The sequence below is a fragment of the Crocuta crocuta genome, unplaced genomic scaffold (assembly GCF_008692635.1).
Source record: "Crocuta crocuta isolate KB4526 unplaced genomic scaffold, BGI_CrCroc_1.0 scaffold316, whole genome shotgun sequence".
Taxonomy (NCBI): domain Eukaryota; kingdom Metazoa; phylum Chordata; class Mammalia; order Carnivora; family Hyaenidae; genus Crocuta; species Crocuta crocuta.
The window spans coordinates 704106-723851 of NW_027529682.1; the positions used below are offsets into that span (position 1 = coordinate 704106).

The 19746-nt window shown below is 41.6% G+C and overlaps 1 protein-coding gene across 4 annotated transcripts in view; it reads right to left on the reverse strand.

The window, feature by feature from the left end:
• JHY (junctional cadherin complex regulator) overlaps positions 1 to 19746 on the reverse strand; it is a 60891-nt gene that overhangs the window by 30520 nt on the left and 10625 nt on the right. For all 4 annotated transcript variants that reach the window (XR_013334847.1, XR_013334846.1, XM_077763055.1 and 1 more), the window contains exon 3: positions 13631 to 14150. Coding sequence is in view for 2 of the 4 variants with exons in the window: in XM_077763055.1 (XP_077619181.1) it covers positions 13631 to 14150 (520 nt within the window). In the remaining 2 variants the exon portion in view is untranslated. The remainder of the gene's footprint in view (positions 1 to 13630; positions 14151 to 19746) is intronic.

The window sequence follows — 19746 nt, forward strand, 5'->3', positions numbered from 1 at the left end:
GGCTCTGTGCTGACTGCCAGCTCAGAGCCTGGAGCCTGTTTCAGTCTGTGACTCCCTCTCTCTCTGACCCTCCCCTGCTCACGCTGTCTCTCTCTCTCTCTCCTGGAAATAAATAAAAACATTAAAAAAATTTTTTTTTAAAGTTTGTAAGGCCCTGCATCCTGTGCTTTTTGCTCTTTCCACACCATATTTTCTCCGTTCTGTGGTTGGGCCACATGCACCATTATGTCTGGGTCTGTGCACAGGCCATCCTTTGCTGGGAAACCCCTCTTCACCTCACTTATTCTGACCAATCCCATTCACTGTTCCTGTTCCTGTTCCAGCCTTGGCCAAAATAGGACTTTCTCCAGGAAGCCCTCCTTGACTCCTCAGAGGTTACCTAACAATAGATGCACCTGAGCTCACAGCCTTGGCACTCGGTACTTTCCCTTTTGTAACAAGTCCTACCTTGGTCATTAGGCTCATTTCCCCTCTAGCCCGTAAGTCCCAGGGGTGACTCACAGGGGCTGCTGGGTGACCCTGAATGTGCCTGGCACAGACTTGCTCAGTAAATATTACTGAGTGAAAAGACCTATCCACATTGAGCACTGAACTCTCCACTGACACCCGAATACATAGAATCTACTTGTTTATCTGGCTAGATTTGTGGTTTATGATAAAGCCAGGTAGCCAACTGTCAACAAAATCAGGTGCAAAGTAGGCCTCCTTTTTCCCTTTCCCTTGCTTGCTCGGCCTAGGACCACTGGCCCTTCACACTTTACATGTGCTGTACCTTCTGCCAGGAACACTCTTCCCTCAAATATTTGCCTCATGTGCTCTCTCACCTCCTTCATAACCTCTTTTAAACTGTAATTTCCCCTCACCCCCAAACTCACTGTTTCTCTGTTCTAGTTCTCTCCCTTGCACTGATTTATCTATTTGTCTACTGTCCATCTCTTCCTACTAGAAAGTTAGCCCCAAGGTGGTTGGAATTTTTCTCTCTTGTTCAGGAATGTATTCTAAGTACCTAAGACAGTGCCCAACACATGATAAGCTCTTAATAAATATATGCAAATAAATGAAGCAATTAACTATTTTCAAGAACATGAGAGAGATTTCATGTTCGATTACCCAGCAGCCTGAACTCTATATAACACAACTGAGAATGTGGAAGTCCGACCTCTGGATGGCCACAGGATTCAAATTGTTTCGGCACTAAAATTCTTCAGTGATTCTACATGGTGTAGAGGAAAGGCATACCTCCTTAGCACCACATTCTAAAACTTGAGCATGTGTTAGAATCACTTGGAGGGTTTATTAAAACTGATTGCTGGGGCGGGGGGGGGTGGTCCCTGGTGGCTCAGTGGGTTGAGTGTCCAATTCTTGGTTTCAGCTCAGGCCATGATTCCAGGGCTGTGGGATGGAGCCCCATGTCGGGCTTCGTGCTGAATGTGGAGTCTGCTTACGATTCTCTCTCTTTCCCTATCCTTCTGCCCCTCTCCCCCACTGTGTGTGCACTCTCTCTAAAAGTAAGAACAAACAAAAAATAGATTGCTGGGCTTCACCCTACAGTTTCTGATTCAAGAAGTATGGGATGGGGCCCAATAATTTGCACTTCTAGTAAGTTCCCAGGTGATGCTACTGCTGCTGCTCCTCCAGGGACCACATTCTGAGAGTCCCTGCCTTCCAATGACCTACAAGAGCCTGCATGAAAAGCTCTCACCAGTTTCTCTGCCTAAATACCTACATTTCCATCCACACAATTCCAGTCCTGTACAACACAGAAGCATTTGTCTTCTGAACTTACTGGACTAAGCAATCACCTCTAGTCTTTCTTTAAGATTATCCTGGGGCACCAGGGTGGCTCAGTCAGTTGAGCGTCCAGCTTTAGCGCAGGTCATGATCTCACAGTTCGTGGGTTCAAGCCTGGCGTCCGGCTCTGTGCTGACAGCTCAAAGCCTGGAGCCTGCTTCGGGTTCTATGTCTTCCTCTCTGTCTGCCCCTCCCCTGCTTGCTCGTTCGCTCTCAAAAATAAACATTAAAAAAAAAAAAGATATCCCAACTAATGCCCACAGCTGAATTCTGTGGCTGGCCAGTTTCTCTCCAGGATGGATACCTTGGTATTTTTGTCTCCAGGAGCTGAACTGTTTGCTTACCAGCAGTCTTTTACATTTGTTTGCAAACCTGTTGATTTCTATTATACTTGTTGCTAAAATTATAAAATTCTTTTGAAGATTAGATTATTTGGAGAAACCTGTGTGTAACAGAGTCATTATTTTTCATGAAAACTAAGTAAAATAATTTAGAATGAGCCAAGAAAGCAAAAGGCAAAATAGCAAGGAGGGTGGGAGGAAGCTGTAAAAGTTTAGGGAAACAGTTATAAAAAAAAATCCAAGATTATGTTCTTAGATCCTAGGCTTTTTAAGTTTTCCATTTGCTTTTAAAAAGTCAAAAGTATAAGCTTTTGATCAGTTAGCTCTCAAACTGATGCAGGAAAGACGCTGTGATACTCTGGTAGCAGACACTGAGATTCGAGGCCTCGGTGAATTAACGTGTGTTTACATACTTTAAGTGGAAATCAACTATTTCAGATCATCATTTTTCATAGCTGCTTTAACCGCTGTTTTTAGAGTTTATTTATTTTGAGAGAGGCAGAGTGGCAGTGGCAAGGGGGGGAGAGAGAAAATCCCAACCAGGCTCCACTAGGCCAGGCCAGAGCCCTACATGGGGCTTGAACTCATGAAACTGTGAGATCATGATCTGAGCTGAAATCAAGAGTAAGATGCTTGGGGCGCTTGGGTGGCTCAGTCGGTTGTGCACCCGACTTTGGCTCAGGTCATGATCTCGTGATTTGTGAGTTCAAGCCCTGCATTGGGCTCTGTGCTGACAGCTCAGAGCCTGGAGCCTGTTTTTGGATTCTGTGTCTCCCTCTCTCTCTGCCCCTCCCCCTGCTTATGCTCTGTTTCTCTCTCCTTCTCTCTCTCTCTGTCTCAAAAAAAAAAAAAAAGTGAGATGCTTAACTGACTGAGACACCCAGGCACCCCAGTGACTTTATTTGATTGACTGACCAAATACCAATTCCTGACCTGTATCCTAGAGGTTCCCACTGTACCAGTGGGCTTCTACCTAAACAGCATCTTCTCAATGGTTTTTTAAAAATTTATTCTTAACGTTTATATATTTTTGAGAGACAGCACAAGTCGGGGAGGGGTAGAGAGAGAGGCAGACACAGGATCAGAGCTGTCAACACAGAGCCTGACATGGGGCCTGAATTCATGAACTGTGAGATCATGACCTGAGCTGAAGCCGGACGCTTAACCCACTGAGCCACCCAGGCGCCCCTGACTCCTCTCACTGCTTTTACACCATTGCACGTCACTCCCTTGGCCTCAGTATTTTTTCTGCCCACTGCCACCTGCTATCTTCTACTTCTTTTTAAAGAATCTGTTTAATGATTGCCTCTTCTGTGAAGCACTCTCTGACTTCCCCTGACAGACTTGGACACTTTTTCTTCTGTGTTCCTTTGGGGCCATACATGTCTCTACTAGCAGCTACCACTTGGTACTGACTCTTTACTATGTCTGCTTGCCGCAGGGCCAAAAGCCCCTGAAGAGCAGATACACTGACAGCTGCAAAAATAACCACAGATTCCTAGCGGTCTGGGGCATTTAACAAAGAGGCGGAGGATCCTTCTTCCCACTGCCATGGCTCCCGACCCTACCGCAGAGCCATGCCATACGGACTGGGGAAGAGGGTGCAGAAGTGTCAGGCACACCAGCCACATTTGTGAAAGTTGTCCTGAGACACGATTACTTATGTGAAGCTTCTGGGTTTTGAAAGGTGTGCTTTTGTTATGCAGGAAGGTTCTCTTTTCGTGGATCCCTTATCCATGTTGAGTTAATGGAGTGCCACTCTATAGATCACACAATTGCTAGCCCGACCAAGGGCTAAACAGCGTGCACAGAAAGATGCCTTAGGCAACATACTGAAAAAAAAAAAAACCCATAAAGTTCAATTTAAATTATGCGGTCGTAAGTAAGTGCTCTTGTGGTCACACAGGGCAGAAGAAAAAAAATAATAAAACCAATCAATGAACATACAGAGTACCTACTCTGTAGAAGTAACATTTATATGAGTCTAAACAGGTGAGACTCAAACATGCCATCAAACTGGAAGAATTTTATAGAAAAGAATTCTATGTTTCTAGCCAAATATGTTTAGGAAGAGATGATCATAATTTAAAGATAAAGCTTCATTTTCTAGACAACCAAAAGTTTTCCTAAGGCTGAAACTATGGAAAAGGAGAGCAATATATCACTTAAATATTAATCTTATCTAGTAGGAGACTAAACTCAAAGCAAATGTCAATAATAAATATATAGGGCAACATGAGCATACAAGGCTGTCACACAGTTGGTCATCCCAGTAATCCTGAGCCTGTGGTACAAGGTAGAGGCCTTTGAGCTGCATCACAAGAAGGGGGTACAGTTTTCCTAAGCAAATGGGACAAGGAATAGCCGTCCATCAGCGTGACCAGAAACACAAGGAAGATGCTGGGTTCGAAGAGCTGTGAGCTTCCAAAAGATGCAAGGGGGGAGAATGACCAAAAAAATAAATAATAATAATAATAATAAGGCTGAAGCAGGAAGGGGCTAGGTCACAGAGAGGGTCTTGTGTACCACTCTGAGAGTCAGAGTCTGACATACCAGATGACAGGTATGAAGTGTGCCTACACCTACCCACTTTGCAGACAGTCTTCCTGGAGTCCTACTGTAGACTGGGCTGGCAGGGCATTTAAATGTTATCCTTTTAGCTCTACTTTCTTATCCCACCTGAAGTCCCATCCCTTTCATTTCTGAGTCATGTAGCCTGAAAAAAGAAAACCTATTTAGAAGGGCCTATTCCCAGAGGCATTCCTTTCCTTCCCTGCCTTGGCTTTGGAATGCCCAGTGTTGATAATAGCTTCCCTTTAATGAGTGTCTGCAACATGCCAGGGGCTTTGTATAATTTTTTTCCAATAAGCCTCCAAGGCAGACATCGACCCCATATAATAGATGAAGAAGGTAAGGTTTAAAGAGTCACTTGCTCAGATGCCTGGGAAGTGCCACCACCTAGGACGCTGAAGAGCCAGGATGTAAGCCATGATGGTCTGACTCCCAAACTAGTGCTTTGTGTTGGTTTTATCTTTTTCTCTCATGACATTTTGTTGCCCCTGTGGGAGAACGCCACTACCAAGGTTGGTGCAGACTGAAGCTTCCAGTTTTCCCTTTCTGGTCTGTCCATGTCCCAACTTGGATGACGTCTCTTCAGAGAGCCCTTCCCAAGCACCCAAACATCCCAGGTAGGCTCCCCCTTATCACTTTATTAAGTATAGTTACTCAGTAGCCTCTGAGGCTTTTATTGGCACTTGAAATTATTTTGTTACACGTCTCTTGCCTCTGTCACATGATTGGAAGGTAAGCTCTTTGAAGACCAAGCTCTGTATGCCTTGTTTTCTGTCACATGCTGAGCACAGCACCGAACACACAGTTCGTGCTCATTAAAGGCATGTTGGCCAACTGACCTGCTGTCTTAGCAAGAACCACAAATGTATGTTGACCTTCAAAATGGGTAGTGGATTCTTACAGGGCTTTATATTGTCTTAAAGACTGTAGGCAGCTGAATAATGTTTCTCTATTTGCATTTGCAAAGTATCTGTACTTTCTTGTCAAGGAAGGACAAGAGAATAGTGTGTCTAAAGCACTTCCTGCTGTTTTCTGAGCATGCTAGATTTCACCTTTATCAGTCCTCAGAGGCACACTGGAATCAAGATAGAAAGGTAGCTCCTTTTTCAAGACACAACTTTCTTTCAATAGTATATCATAAATGGACTCAAATTCTAATGAGTTTCAGACAAACACTGAACAAATCATGAATAAAAGTTAAGCCTTGAATATTCACCAGCAGTGACTGGCCGACTGTGATACTTAGGTGCCCTCTAGTGTGTGTTGGTTTTTATATCAGTTCCTTGCTTTACACGTCCTGTGATAAAGATCTTCCCTTATATTTCAAGGTGATTCTTCCAGTGCATTTTAATGTACAGTCAATCAACAGATGTATGAAAAGTGTCAAAAAAAAATTGCGGAGCAATTGAGTTTACACATTGATGGTTCTGTTCTGAGCCATTATTTAAATGCAGAGAATGCAATTTAGGTCACCCTGAGGAGCCGGGGGTGTGAAGTTACAAGGGTTACTACAAAATGCTGTGTGTTATGGATCCATAGGCAGGGTTCAAAAAATAAGAGCTATAAAAGGATATAAAGGGAAAAGCTGTGCTCCACCCTGTTCCCCGTCCACCCTGTACAATGAACCACCTGCCTATCCTTCCACAGTTTTTTATACGTACCAAACAAAATGTGTATCTTTATTCTTCCTCACTTTTTTACACTGTCTATGCCATTCTTCCACACCTTTACTTTTTCCTTAATAATAAACCCTGATAAGTTATCCATAGCAGGTCATGGAGAACATCCTCATTATTTGTTAACAGCTACAATGTACCCTACTTTATGGACATATTATAGTTTCAGCATTCCCCAAATGATAGATGTTTGGTGGTTTCCAATCTTTTGCTATTACAAATAAGGCTGAAATGAATAATCCTGTATAGGATTTATTTCAAAACTGCACATTTGTAACTAGGAAAAATGCTTAGGAGTGGAATGTGTTGGGTCAAATAAAAACAGTCATTGCTAGTGTGCCTGGGTAGCTCAGTCAGTTAAATGTCCAACTCTCTTTCTCTCTTTTTTTAAATGTTTATTTATTTTGAGAGAGAATGCAAGTATGGGAGGGGCAGAGAGAGAAGGAGAGAGAGAATCCCAAGCAGGCTCTGCACTGTCATTACAGAGCCCAATACAGGGCTTGATGCTACGAACCATAAGATCATGACCTGAGCCAAAATCAGGAGTCAGACACTAAACAGACAGAGCCACCCAGGTGCCCCAAGTGTCCAACTCTTGATCTCAGCTCAGGTCTTGTTCTCAGGGTCATGAGTTCAAGCCTCGCATTGGGTTCCATGTTGGGCATGGAGCCTACTTAAAAAAACAAACAAACATGATAATCACTGCTAACACGTATATAGTGTTTGCTATAAGTCAGGCATTGATCTAAGGACATGACATATATTAATCCATTTATTTAATCTTCTTAATTCTGTGAGGAAAGTACTATTATTTCTTTTTTAAGGATGAAGAAACTGAGGCACATAGGGGTGAGCCACCTGCCCAGGGTCAGATAGCTATGAGCCAAGGGCGGTGCCACCTTGGCTCAAAAGTCTATTCTCTTAGCCATGATGCTTTACTTTTTCAAGGAGTAAATGTATTTGTATTTTAAATAGATATTAACAAATTGTCTTCCATATCAGTTACACTATTCTCTCATCAACTTGACTATACTGTTTTGGCCTACAGGTTGAGGCCTAATGGTAGAGGTATGTTTTCATGTTCATAGATGTGTACTAACTTTTCTGTGAATTATCTATTCATAGCCTTTGTGTATTTTTGCATTGGGAGTTTTGGTCTTGATTTCTAGGAGCTCTTTATATAGTGAAAATATTAGTGTTTCATCTGTGATATGAATTAGAAGTATTTTTCTGCTTTGTTCTTTATATTTTGACTTTCTTAGGCTTTTTTCCTGCATAAGTTTTTGATAATTATGTAGTCAAATTTATCAGTCTTTTATAGATTTTGGATTTTGAACCATTTTGAGGTTATAGGAGAATGTTATTGTGTTTTTTCCCCCCACCTAGTATTTTCATGGTTTAATTCTTTAAATTAAATCCTGGACCCATTTGGAATTTAGCTTGTTGTATGATATGTGGTATGGCTCTGACTTCATTTTTTCCCAGATGGCTGCCCATTTGCTTCATTGGACAAGCCATCATTTCCTCACTGAATTGAGATCCTGCTTTATTGAATCATAGTGTCATATCCTATATTCCCATATGTAATTTGGCTCTGTTTCTAGACTTTCTACCATTTTTTTCTGTCTGTATATGCATTAAATATTACTCTAGTATTTAATTATTGAGGCTTTATGATACACTATCTAGTAGTGCTAGATTCTCTCATGATTCTTTTTTTTTTTTTTTACAAATAGTTTATTGTCAAATTAGTTTCCGATTCTCTCATGATTCTTAATTTTCAGAACTAACTTTATTATTCTTGCTTTTATTTTTCATCAGCTTTGAGTTTTATTTTTTAAAAAACTGTTGATCTTGGGGTGCCTGGGTGGCTTAGTCGGTTAAGCGTCCGACTTTCGCTTAGGTCATGATCTCTCAGTTCGTGGGTTCGAGCCCTGCATCGGGCTCTGTGCTGACTGCCAGCTCAGAGCCTGGAGCCTGTTTCAGTCTGTGACTCCCTCTCTCTCTGACCCTCCCCTGCTCACGCTGTCTCTCTCTCTCTCCTAGAAATAAATAAAACATTAAAAAAATTAAAAAAAAAACCTGTTGATCTTGTTTAAAATTTTTTTTTAATGTTTATTTATTTATTTATTTTGAAGGAGAGAGAGAGAAACAGAGTGTGAGCAAGGGAGGGTCAGAGAGAGAGAGAGAGACACAGGATCTGAAGCAGGCTTTAGGTTCCAAGTTGTCAGCACAGAGCCTGACACAGGGCTCAAACTCATGAGCTGTGAGATCATTACCTGAGCCGAAGTTGAGCACTTTTCCAGCTGAACCACCCAGGTGTCCCTTAGATTTACTATGAAGTCTTCACAAATACAATACACTACTTAAGACCCTATCTTATTCAACTGGGCAGGGATGCTTGCAACAACATGATATATTAAGAAGCTGGTTTTCTTGGCTGTGTAATGCCAATTGGCATTTAGTTATTTATTTAGCAATAGATGTCATTTGTCCTTTCAGTATTTCTAGTTGTATGATATTTGTCATCTCTTTAAAAGAAATTAGGAGGAGGAAATAGATTTTCAAATATGAAAACCTTCCAGATAGATGCTGCTTAATCCGAACCTACCAACCCCAATTCTCCCCTCCTGCTCCCAAATCCACAGAACAATCCTACCAGCCATGGAAAATATCAGTGCTCTAGGGGTACTGACTTACATGACTTTGACTTTGGGCCTCTGAAAAACCCTGTATATGTGTTGTGTGTGGTCCAGCAGCCTTGACATCACCTGGGAACTTGTTAGAAAGGGACACTCTTGAGGACCTCTCCAGACCTACTGGAACAAAATCTGTATTTTAACAAGATCCTTAGGTGGTTCATTAGTGCCTTCAAAAAGTTTGAGAGGGAGGGAAAAAGGATCTGTGGTTTTCAAGAGGCCTGATAGCAGAAGTGGCATCACCAAGAGCCATGTAGAAAATTCCAAGTCTTGGGACTCATTCTATGCCTACTAAATCAGAAACCTTAGGTTAGGTCCAGAAGTTTGTTTGAACAAACCCTCCAGTTGATTCTGATGCACACTAATGTTTAGGAACCACTGTTGCTGTTTTTAAATGTTTATTTAGTTTGAGGGGGGCGGGTAGAGAGAGAGGGAGGGAGAGAGAATCCCAAGCAGGCTCAGCTCAGAGCCTGATGCGGGGCTTGATCTCATGAACCGTGAGATCATGACCTTGGCCAAAATCAAGAGTCAGACGCTTAACTGACTGAGCCACCCAGGTGCCCCCAAACCACTCCTTTAGCTGAAGGATTCTCAATCTTGGCTAAATATTAGAATCGCTTAGGCAGCTTTGAAAGAAAAATACCAGCTCTCAGTATCTTACCCAGATGTCAGTTGGTCTAGGTGAAGCCAAGAATCATTAGTTTCTCAGGTGAATCTAATATCCAGCCAGGCTTTCTAATCACTGCTCTAATAATTCTATTTCCCCTCAAATAAACTTTATACTAAAGAGAGTAAGTTTGGAGGTGATGGATGAGATTCAGTTTTCATTTCCCATATATTTACTGAGAACTTGCAGTTTGTTAGGCTCGTTACCATGAAGATTAGAAATAGGTACAAAGTGGGGCACCTGGGTGGCTCAGTTGGTTAAGCATCCAACTTCAGCTCAGGTCATAATCTCACAGTTTCTGTGTTCGAGCCCCACATTGGGCTCTGCACTGACAGTATGGAGCCTGCATGAGATTCTCTCTCTCTCCCTCTCTCTCTCTGCCCCTCTTCTATTCACACTGTCTCTCTAAACAAACAAACAAACAAACATACTTTAAAAAGTACAAAGCATAGTACTTGCCCATAAGGGAACATATAATCTCTACTGGCAGAAAGACCTGCACATGCTTCATATATAAATAATGACTTGAAAGGCACACATCATTCTATGCTGTCGACTATAATTCAATAAAACAAGTTACACATAGCATATCACTGTTAGGTCAAACTAGTTTCTATCCTGTGTATTTTTAAGTTGCTACTCTTTTTTAAAAAATAGAGGAGTAAGATAAAGGAAATATATGTTGGAAAATGATGAAGAAACCATTTTGATTCTGATTATATATAAGCCCTTCAACATTTAAACCTGGAAAAAATGGTGGACAAGGTCAATGGCCACACTACAAAGACTAATTCATGAGCTTAAAGACTGAGTGAGCCAAAAATGCTTTGAAGTTTCCTCACTGGCATAACATAGAATTATGCTATGGAATCACTGACAGTCAACTCACCCCAATATTGCCTATAAATTAAGTTATAACTACTAAGAAAAATTAGCAATTAAGAAATCAGCAATTAAAGCTGATATTAATATAATAAAGCTATTTTCACTTTTATTATTAGAAATATGACTGTTTCTACACTGTTGGTGGGAATGTAAACTGGTACAGCCCCTCTGGAAAACAGTGTGGAGGTTCCTCAGGAAACTAACAATAGAACTCCCCTATGACCCAGCAATAGCACTGCTAGGAATTTACCCAAGGGATACAGAAATGCTGATGCATAGGAGCACATGTACCCCAATGTTCATAGCAGCACTCTCCACAATAGCTAAAACATGGAAAGAGCCTAAGTGTCCATCAACAGATGAATGGATCAAGAAGATGTGGTTTATCTATACCATGGAATACTACATGGCAATGAGAAACAATGAAATCTGGCCATGTGTAGCAACATGGATGGACCTTGAGGGTGTTATGCTGAGCGAAATAAGTCAGGCAGAGAAGGACAAATATCATATGTTTGCACGTATAGGAGGATTAGGAGGAACTTGACGGAGGAACAAGGGGGAGAAGAAGGGCGGAAATGGTGGGGGAAAGGGAGAGAGGCAAACCATGAGAGACTCTTGAATGCTGACAAAAACTGAGGACTGATGGATGTGGGGGGGAGGAGGGATGGGCATGGAGGAGGACACTTGTGGGGATGAGCACTGAGTGTTATGTGGAAACTAATTTGACAATAAACTATTTGTAAAAAAAATAAAAATAAATTAAAAAAATAAAAATTAAAAAATAAAAAAATAAATAATTTTTAAAAAAATTAAAAAAAAAAGAAATATGACTGTTTCCTTTGGCTTCGTTATTTGCCTCTCCTAGATTGGCTTCTTTTGAACACAAACACATTTGAAAATAAGTGAAAAATGTTGTTCTAGTCTGGGATAAATTACTGGCTAAACATTTTTCACAGATATGAACTGTTGAATTTATGTTTAAATTAAAAAAAAATTTTAAGCGTTTATTTTTGAGAGTGTGTGCATGTGCGCGCACACACACACACACACACGTGTGTGCAAGTGGGGGAAGGGCAGAGAGAGAGGGAGACACAGAAGCCGAAGCAGGCTCCGGCCTCTGAGCTGTCAGCACAGAGCCTGAAGTGGGGTTTGAACTCATGAACCACAGAATCATAATTTGAGCCAAAGTTGGACGTTTAACCAACTGAGCTACCCAGGTGCCCCAAATTTATATTTTTTAATGGGCAACCAAGCAAAATTCAAAATTACACATAAACTTTATGAAAATTATGTTAACATATAAAATTGGGTCAAAATTGTTTGAATTTGGCTAAGTGTTTGTTTTGATAATTCAGCTGAATATACTACATCCATTCCTTTGTTTTATTGTTAGTTACAAAGGCAAGGATGTGACCATAATCCTTTAAGACTATAAAAGGATTTTCTGAATTAAGGGAAAATTACAAATGTTCATCTACCTCATCTCTCTTGTTCTATCAAAAAAAAAAAGAGAGAGAGAGAGAGAGAGAGAGAGAGAGAAAGAAATCCCTAGAGGTTAGAACAGGTTATAGCACTTTAAATAATACCAATTGGAATTTGGAATGAGTTTAAGGGCATCCTCATTTAATATAGTACCTTTCCTTCTTATTTGAAAATGATTCCACATTAGTAGATAATGAGTTTCAAGTTGTTTCCCCAACAAGGATGGTGGATATACTGATCCAGCCCTTCTTTTCTTTCTTAAGTTTTTTTTAAAAATGTTTATGTTTGAGAGAGAGAGAGAGCGCGCACGAGCGTGCATGCACACACAAGCGTGGTAGGGGCAGAGAGAGGGGGAGAAACAGAATCTGAAGCAGGCTCCAGACTCTCAGCTGTCAACACAGAGCCTGACATGGGGCTCCAACTCACAAGCTGTGAGATCATGACCTGAGCTGAAGTCGGATGCTTAACCAACTGAACCACCCAGGCACCCCAGACCTTTTTTTCTTATGTCCACAGCCATTATCTGCCAGGAAGTGGGCTAATAGGATCTTTACGAGTGCCCATGAAATAGATTTTGAATCCATTATCTGGGATAGAATTTACTCTAGAAATGATCAGATGAGAAAGGAAGGGCATTTATTGTTCCAGTTTTATAGATGGAGAAACTAAGGTTTAATTATATCATTTGCACAGAATAAAGGATGGTGTAGTGATTTTCAATCATGGTTGGAAAGGTAATAGAATCACCTGGATAATTAAAAATGACAACCAAACAACCACATGTTGTATCCTGCCCCTCTACCACTACACCCAATATGTATATAAAATCTAAGTTGAGAATAACTGGTGTATGTGAGTTGCTGTTATTGACATGAGTTTGTCATGTCACCTCCAATGTATTGGGTCATTTAAGAGGGTTGAAAACCAGTGCTGTAGTGGAAACAAAGGCAACCAGCACAGGGAATCACACGTTTAGTCCTCTATTTTATCCAATGGCATAAGCAGTTTAAAAAAATTCTGTGTTGGGTGGGGGGGGTGGGAGGGCGGCGCTGGGTGGCTCAGTAGATTAAGCCTCTGACTTCAGCTCAGGTCATGATCTCACAACTCATGAGTTCAATCCCCGAGTTGACCCCTGTGCTGACAGCTCAGAGCCTGGAGCCTGCCTCAGATTCTGTGTCTCGCTCTCTGTCTACCCCTCTCCTACTCATGCTCCATCTCTCTCCCTCAAATATAAACATTAAAAAAAATTTTTTTTTAAATTCTATGTTTCCTTGAATGGAGATATTTTGGATATAATAATTGAATTATAGTACTGTAAGCCATTGATGGCTTTGCTTTTGCTCTTAAGAATTAGTGGAATAATTCCTCTGATTCCTTAAAGAAGAGCAAGGGCATTTGTTTTACTCAGCCATGTGGTTGCAATGACATCATCTCAAAGGAAATGGTCTCCAGCCATTTCAAACAAAGGCAAATTCCAGTCTCATGCTGGGAAGAGATTAAGTAGCACTTACATACCTGTTCCAAGAGAATTTCCCCCCTTTTTTTATTGTGAAGCTGAAGATAAGAGTCTGTTTTAGGAGTAGGTAATCCCAAAGTCAGCTTGTTTTTTTCCACAAAATATTGTTTGGACTTTCTTCGCCGAGGGCCACGTGATCCTGGCAGAAAAACCTCATTATGTGAACTTGAACTCTTCAAGTACTGAGAGAGCTTGCTGGACTTGTCCCCCAGATCACTGTCGCTCAGTTCTGAAGATGGCTGGCTGCGATGGGTGCCACGCTCATAGTTTGGGCTTAAAAATTCACTGCCAAGTAAGGAGGCAACGCTCTGTGGGCTCCTCTTCTGTTCCCCTTTTCCCCCTGAGAGTTCCATGGACGTCTCTTTGGAGGGGTATAGTGGATCCGAAGTCAGATTTTCAGTAGAGCTGTCTACAGACTCTGGCAGGCCTTCCACAGTCAAGAACATCCCCTCCTCTTTCTTATTCTTCCAGTTTGGGTCATATCGGAGGTCTGAATATTTATCCTCCACAGGCTGTTGGCTGCCCAAAGCAGAAAGGAGATGTCAAGTCTTTCATCAAAATGTATTTACTCATTATATTTAGTCGATTATCATACTTAAATCTTTCTCCTATAATTTTCCTTTTATTGTCTTTTTTATTTGTTTTTAGTGTTTACTTATTTTGAGAAAGAGGGGGAGAGAGTGCACCTTTGTGGGAGGGGTAGAGAAAGAGGGGACAGAGGAGAAAGAATCCCAAACTGGCTCTGGGCTCTATGTGCAGAGCCCAATGTTGGGCTCCATCTCACACACCGCGAGATCATGCCCTGAGCCAAAATCAGGAGTCAGATGCTTAACCTAGTGAGCCATTCTTTTACTATCTATATGTTCAAGACCTACCTGAGGCTCAGGTTAGGCTAACATGCTATACATTAGGACAAAAAAGGTCTTAATTATCCCAGCTCATTAAATTATGGAATAAAAAATATAAATGCCAGATAAACAGCTGAAAAACAAATGTCAGTGAGTCACTGGTGTAAGGGATGCTGTTATCCACACCTTAAGTACTTCAGCTAATGAAGATAAAATCGATGTCATGTTTTGCCTGGTGACATACACATTTGGCTGCTTATCTAGGAGGAAAATGCCACTGCTGCCTGGATGCTGTTTCCCTCGGCCTGCTCCTTTTGTAGGGGGTAAGCAAGATTCATCTCAATTGAATACCTGCATAGGTCCATCCTCTTGTAAAGCGATTTTACTTTTCATTTTGTCTTTGTCAGTTTGATCAGATGCGCTATAGAAAGATTCCCCCAAATGTTTAGAATCAGAACTCATTCTTAGTTCATATTCTTTTTGTTGGTCCGATCGGTGCACACAAAACAGCAGACAGGTCAACATGTTCTTTAAGCTGTAGGACAGCCCTGTTTCAGCCAAAGGTTAAACATATGGTCCTACCTTAGGGACACAGACTAGTCCATAATCAATGCATATGACCCCCAATAAAGTCTTCCCTTTTCCTCATGACAATCTCAATTTGTAAAGCACCTCCTGGTCTTAACCAAGAAAGAAAAAAAATGCTGGTAATATGGTATATTCAATGGCCCCTTTGATCTTCAAAAGCTAAATGGGAGAGATTTTCCTTCCTTGAGTATAGTAGTTGCAATCCTCTAATCAAAAAGAAAATGTAAATCACCTAGGCTTTTTATGCTACTTGATATTCCCGTTTACAGAGGATGTAATTCTATGCTGGGTAAACAAACTAATGGTGCCCCTACTGCTAATTTACTTCTCTTAATGTGGACCTAGATTTCTTTTGATTCGATATAAAGCAAAAATTGGAGCAAAAAGACAAAACTCCCATGTCTTGCTAAGCAGTCATTTTGAAGATGGAGAACTTCTTAAAGTGGGCTCTTCCTTCTCCACCCAGGGGAGAGAAATGATACGCTCTTTCAGCAAAATGCCTGCAGGGAGGTTGTGCACACATGTCGGCAGGTCGGACATCAGGTTGTGCATCTCAGCCCACCCCCTAAGCACCCCGGGGTCACCTGCCTCTGGGGCTTTGAGGAGGGCCTTTCTGCTGGGTGATGTCTTGTCATGTGAACTCACTGTGGTTTGGCTTTGCCTTTCACCTGGCTCCCTGGGTCTCTTTGGGCAGGTAGTGGAGCCACACAGTGGTTCAGCAGGGCACAATCTGGACTCAGTATTGGGCAGACCTGGGTTCCAGTTCTGGGTCTGTCATTACCCATCTGTGTACTAAATCTTGTCATCTCTGAGCCAGGTTCTCTGGTGTGTAAGTAGGGATAAACTATATTCTGTTTACTTCTCAGGGTTGTATAAGCATCAAGATGTGACAGTATGTCATAATTAATGTTTTGTATTTGTGCTTATTTTCACCTTTCACTATGGTGACTTTGCCTCTTGACCTAGTTAACATTCCGGACAACAGGGAATAAGGATCTTCGTTCCTTCCCTAACCTCTGCCCTTGAACTCCATCCTGTGCTATGGACAGAGGAGTTAACGAATGTTTTTTAAATAACTGGGCCTCAAAAGTACTCGAATCAACACAAATGTAGGATCAGATATTAATTTTTAAAAACCCAACAGTATAGCAAAATAGAGTCTAAACAGTCAGAAAACCTTCCTGCATTGAACCAAATTAGTGAATGATGTCAGGGCTTATCTTGTAATGAGTTAAACATAGGGCTCATCTGTGGTGGTTTAGGGAAGAAAAGATTAAGGGGTACCTCGATTATATCTTCAATATAATCATATAATCTTCAATAAAGACATGAAGTTTTTTAAATGAAGAAGGGTGCTGTTTCCCCATATCCAATACATATTGAAAGGAAAACATAAATTGAACTCTCCTTGTTCATTTGCCTTATTTCACTGAATTTCACATTCCCTCATTCTGTGAGCAAAGCACAGATATTTACTGAGCACTTACTGACCTCAGGATACAGTGGCAGGCTCCCTGCCTTGTGGGGAATACAGACCAGGAAACAAACAGTTTATAGTAGCAGTGGTAAGTGTCCTGATGAGGGGCATGGCCCTTTGAGCTTATGAGGGACATCCAATCCCATCTTGGAAGCTGAGGGAAGCTTTCTGAAGGAAGTGATGGCTTACCCAAGACCTAAGGCTGTGAAGGACAGTGAGTATATCCCGGGCTGAGGGAAGAGCACGTAAAACGGAGCAGAGAGGAGAGAGAACGTGGTCCTTTCCATGAACAGACTCTGTACAGACGCAGTGGATAGTGGGAGGAGGGCAGGTGGAGGAGAGCTCAGGGTGAAGCAGAGGTGAGGTCTTGAAAGGCTTTGTGAACTCTGTGAAGGAACCTGGACTGCCTCAATGAACTTGAGAGTCTGGCTTTCACTGAGCAAAAATAATTAGAGAACAAAGGTGTTAGACATGAATACTTTTGGAGAGGCTGAGTGATGAGTTTTGGGAAGGGATTATCTACAGAGGTTGTGTATATGTTTGGTTTCCTAATAGATAGTCCCCTTCTTTGCACTCCTTGAAGCAGGCTCTGGCCACCATGAAACATGTCACATCACTTTGGGGATCTGCTCTGCTACTTGGTCGGGGTGGGATACGACGTGCCGACTTTGAGAAGACAGCGCATATTGTGAGTCAATTAGGGAACGCTCACAGTGAACCTCTAGTTTTTTTCCTTAGAACAACCCTGTGAGGGGAAGTCCTATGACTCTTTCCATTTAATAGATAAGCTGAAGCTCAGAGAGCTTATGTTACTTTCCCAAGGTCACAGAGCAAACACGTGGGGGAGCCGGGACAGGGACCCTGGCAGTCTGCCCTGGCTCCTGTCCACAGAGTCGTAGGCCTGTACTGTGCAGCTCTGCCCATGGGCGGTGATGGAGTAAGGTTGGCCTTATGTGAGTTGGTGAATTAGTCACATACATGCTGAGCGTTTAGGCATCGAAGCGTGGTGAGCAAGCTGGTAGATCGTACCTGCTAGAAAGATTCAGCTCTCACAATCATGTAATAAATTTGATGAAGACAGAAATGCAGCATATTATGGGTATTTAAAATGGGGGGGGGCATAACCTTGCTTATCACTGAAAAGGTGTTCACCTCTTATTTCCAGATTTAGTTGCTAGATGATACCTCAAAGTCCATTTCAGTTCTATGGTTCTATGACCCTGTGATAAATGCACAGAAGAAGCAGAAGCAGAAGGAATGCACAGAAGCACTGAGGAATGCTTATTACTTAAAAAAAAAAAAAAGGTACTCTTCGAGGATTGAAGGATACAGTTTCCTTGATTGCATCTCTGTGGTAATACTAACTAGCACTCAGAGTGGTCATCATATTGAACCCGCATCTGCTGATAATGGCATTATGTCTACAGTCACAGCTGTAGACCTTCCTCAGTCATACATCATCTCCGTTGTGCTCTTCCTGCCTGAAGAATGATAGTGTTTTGGTTCCAAGAAATGGTACAGCAGAGTATCTAAGGGCAAGGGGCCAAAATCAGACTCCCCAGACTCAATTCCTGATGCCACCGGTTACTGTGTGAGCATAGGCAAATGACTTCTCTGTGTCTCAGCTTCCTCATCAGTAAGATGGGGATAACAATAGCGCCCATCTCACAGTGCTATGGAGAGGATTCAGTGAATTCATGTAGAAGAATGCTTGCAGTTGTGTCCTTGACACAGAGCAGGGAATCCAGTGAGGGCCAGCTATGAAAGCCTATGTCAGTGAGCTCTGTCCCTGTTCTTTGCTTGCTGAGTGTCACAGTCACCATGACATAACGTGTATTGTGCTTCCTGCTGATGGATCGCTAGGGAATCTTCTCTCCCCAGGGCTTGTGTTATTTCCAGAGCATAAGGCTGTGTGTGACGCACTAAGTGGCACCTTAGTGGCCTGAAGGATTAACACTTTAAAAATCCAGTGTGTAGTGTGTTTACTATGATTTACGCACCGTAGACAATCTATTTGAGCTATAGTTTAGGAAATGGGATTAAGAAAACTCAGTGTGCTGAAGTAGTTTAAGAACCTCCTGAAAGATGAGTAGGAAGATAAAACAGGGAGAATTAAATTACTTTAGATCTTCAGAAAGAACCGTACTTTTGGGCCTCAACAAATTTCCGGTCTTAAATGGCCGTAAGAAGTATATCACACGCTGCAGAGAGACTGGTGTTTATAAGTGGAACCTAGAAAATACGTAGGGTTTTGAAACAAATCAGAAAGAATGAATTGCTTTGGCTGAAAAAATAAATGGTTTTGAACAAATTGTGTCTAATAATGTGTACAGAGAAGATTTGAATCTGAAAATGTGGCTCTTATAAGAGCTTTAATTACCCTGCGCCACTTACACCGGCAACAACTGTCTCAAAGTCTCCCCTCAGTCCCCTTTCTAGATGGAAACTCTATGTTGAAACAAATGAAAGGTTATGTTTTGCCAAATCATGAGCATGGGAAGCTGTACTACTTCACAGAAACAAATCTAATGGTTGAAACAGAACATGATACTGAAGATCCCCATTGTACTGCGCTTGGGTGCTAAGAAGTTCAATTATGTTCCCTGGTCCAGGTCAACACACGGGAACAAAATGAGTGTGAAGTACTTCTTCATCGGTAATCATCTGCACACAAAACATGCTCTTCTTTCCTCCCCATTTGATAGAAAGGTTACACAGACAATGGGTACACAACTCTTTTGTTACTGTGCAGACAACAGATGCAAGGTCTCCTCTCAGATGCCTAGGTAAGGCACGGATGCAGAGAGGCAGGGGAGGATAGCCTCATCTGCATCCGCCATGATATTTGCTGGCTTTAATGGACCATATTCGAGGACTTACTGTACTCCAAACAAAATAAAATCAAATCTCCATTTAATGAAGGGCCTCGTATGCAGTATAGCCTTCAATCAAAAAAACTACTAAAATTAGAGCATGTTTCTAGTACAATTAACATCCTTTGCACTCATAATAAAATATTCAATAACTGGCCATTTTGCCTGTTGAGGAGGTGAATAAAAGCACTGCTATTAATCATTTAGCAGTTATTTATTTGCCACTTTATTTTAAGTAGGCAGTTAAATTGAAACTGCACATGTTATTATTGATTTAGGTTTAATTTAATCCTTTTAAACAGAACAATTATTCCCAATTTATATGCCAT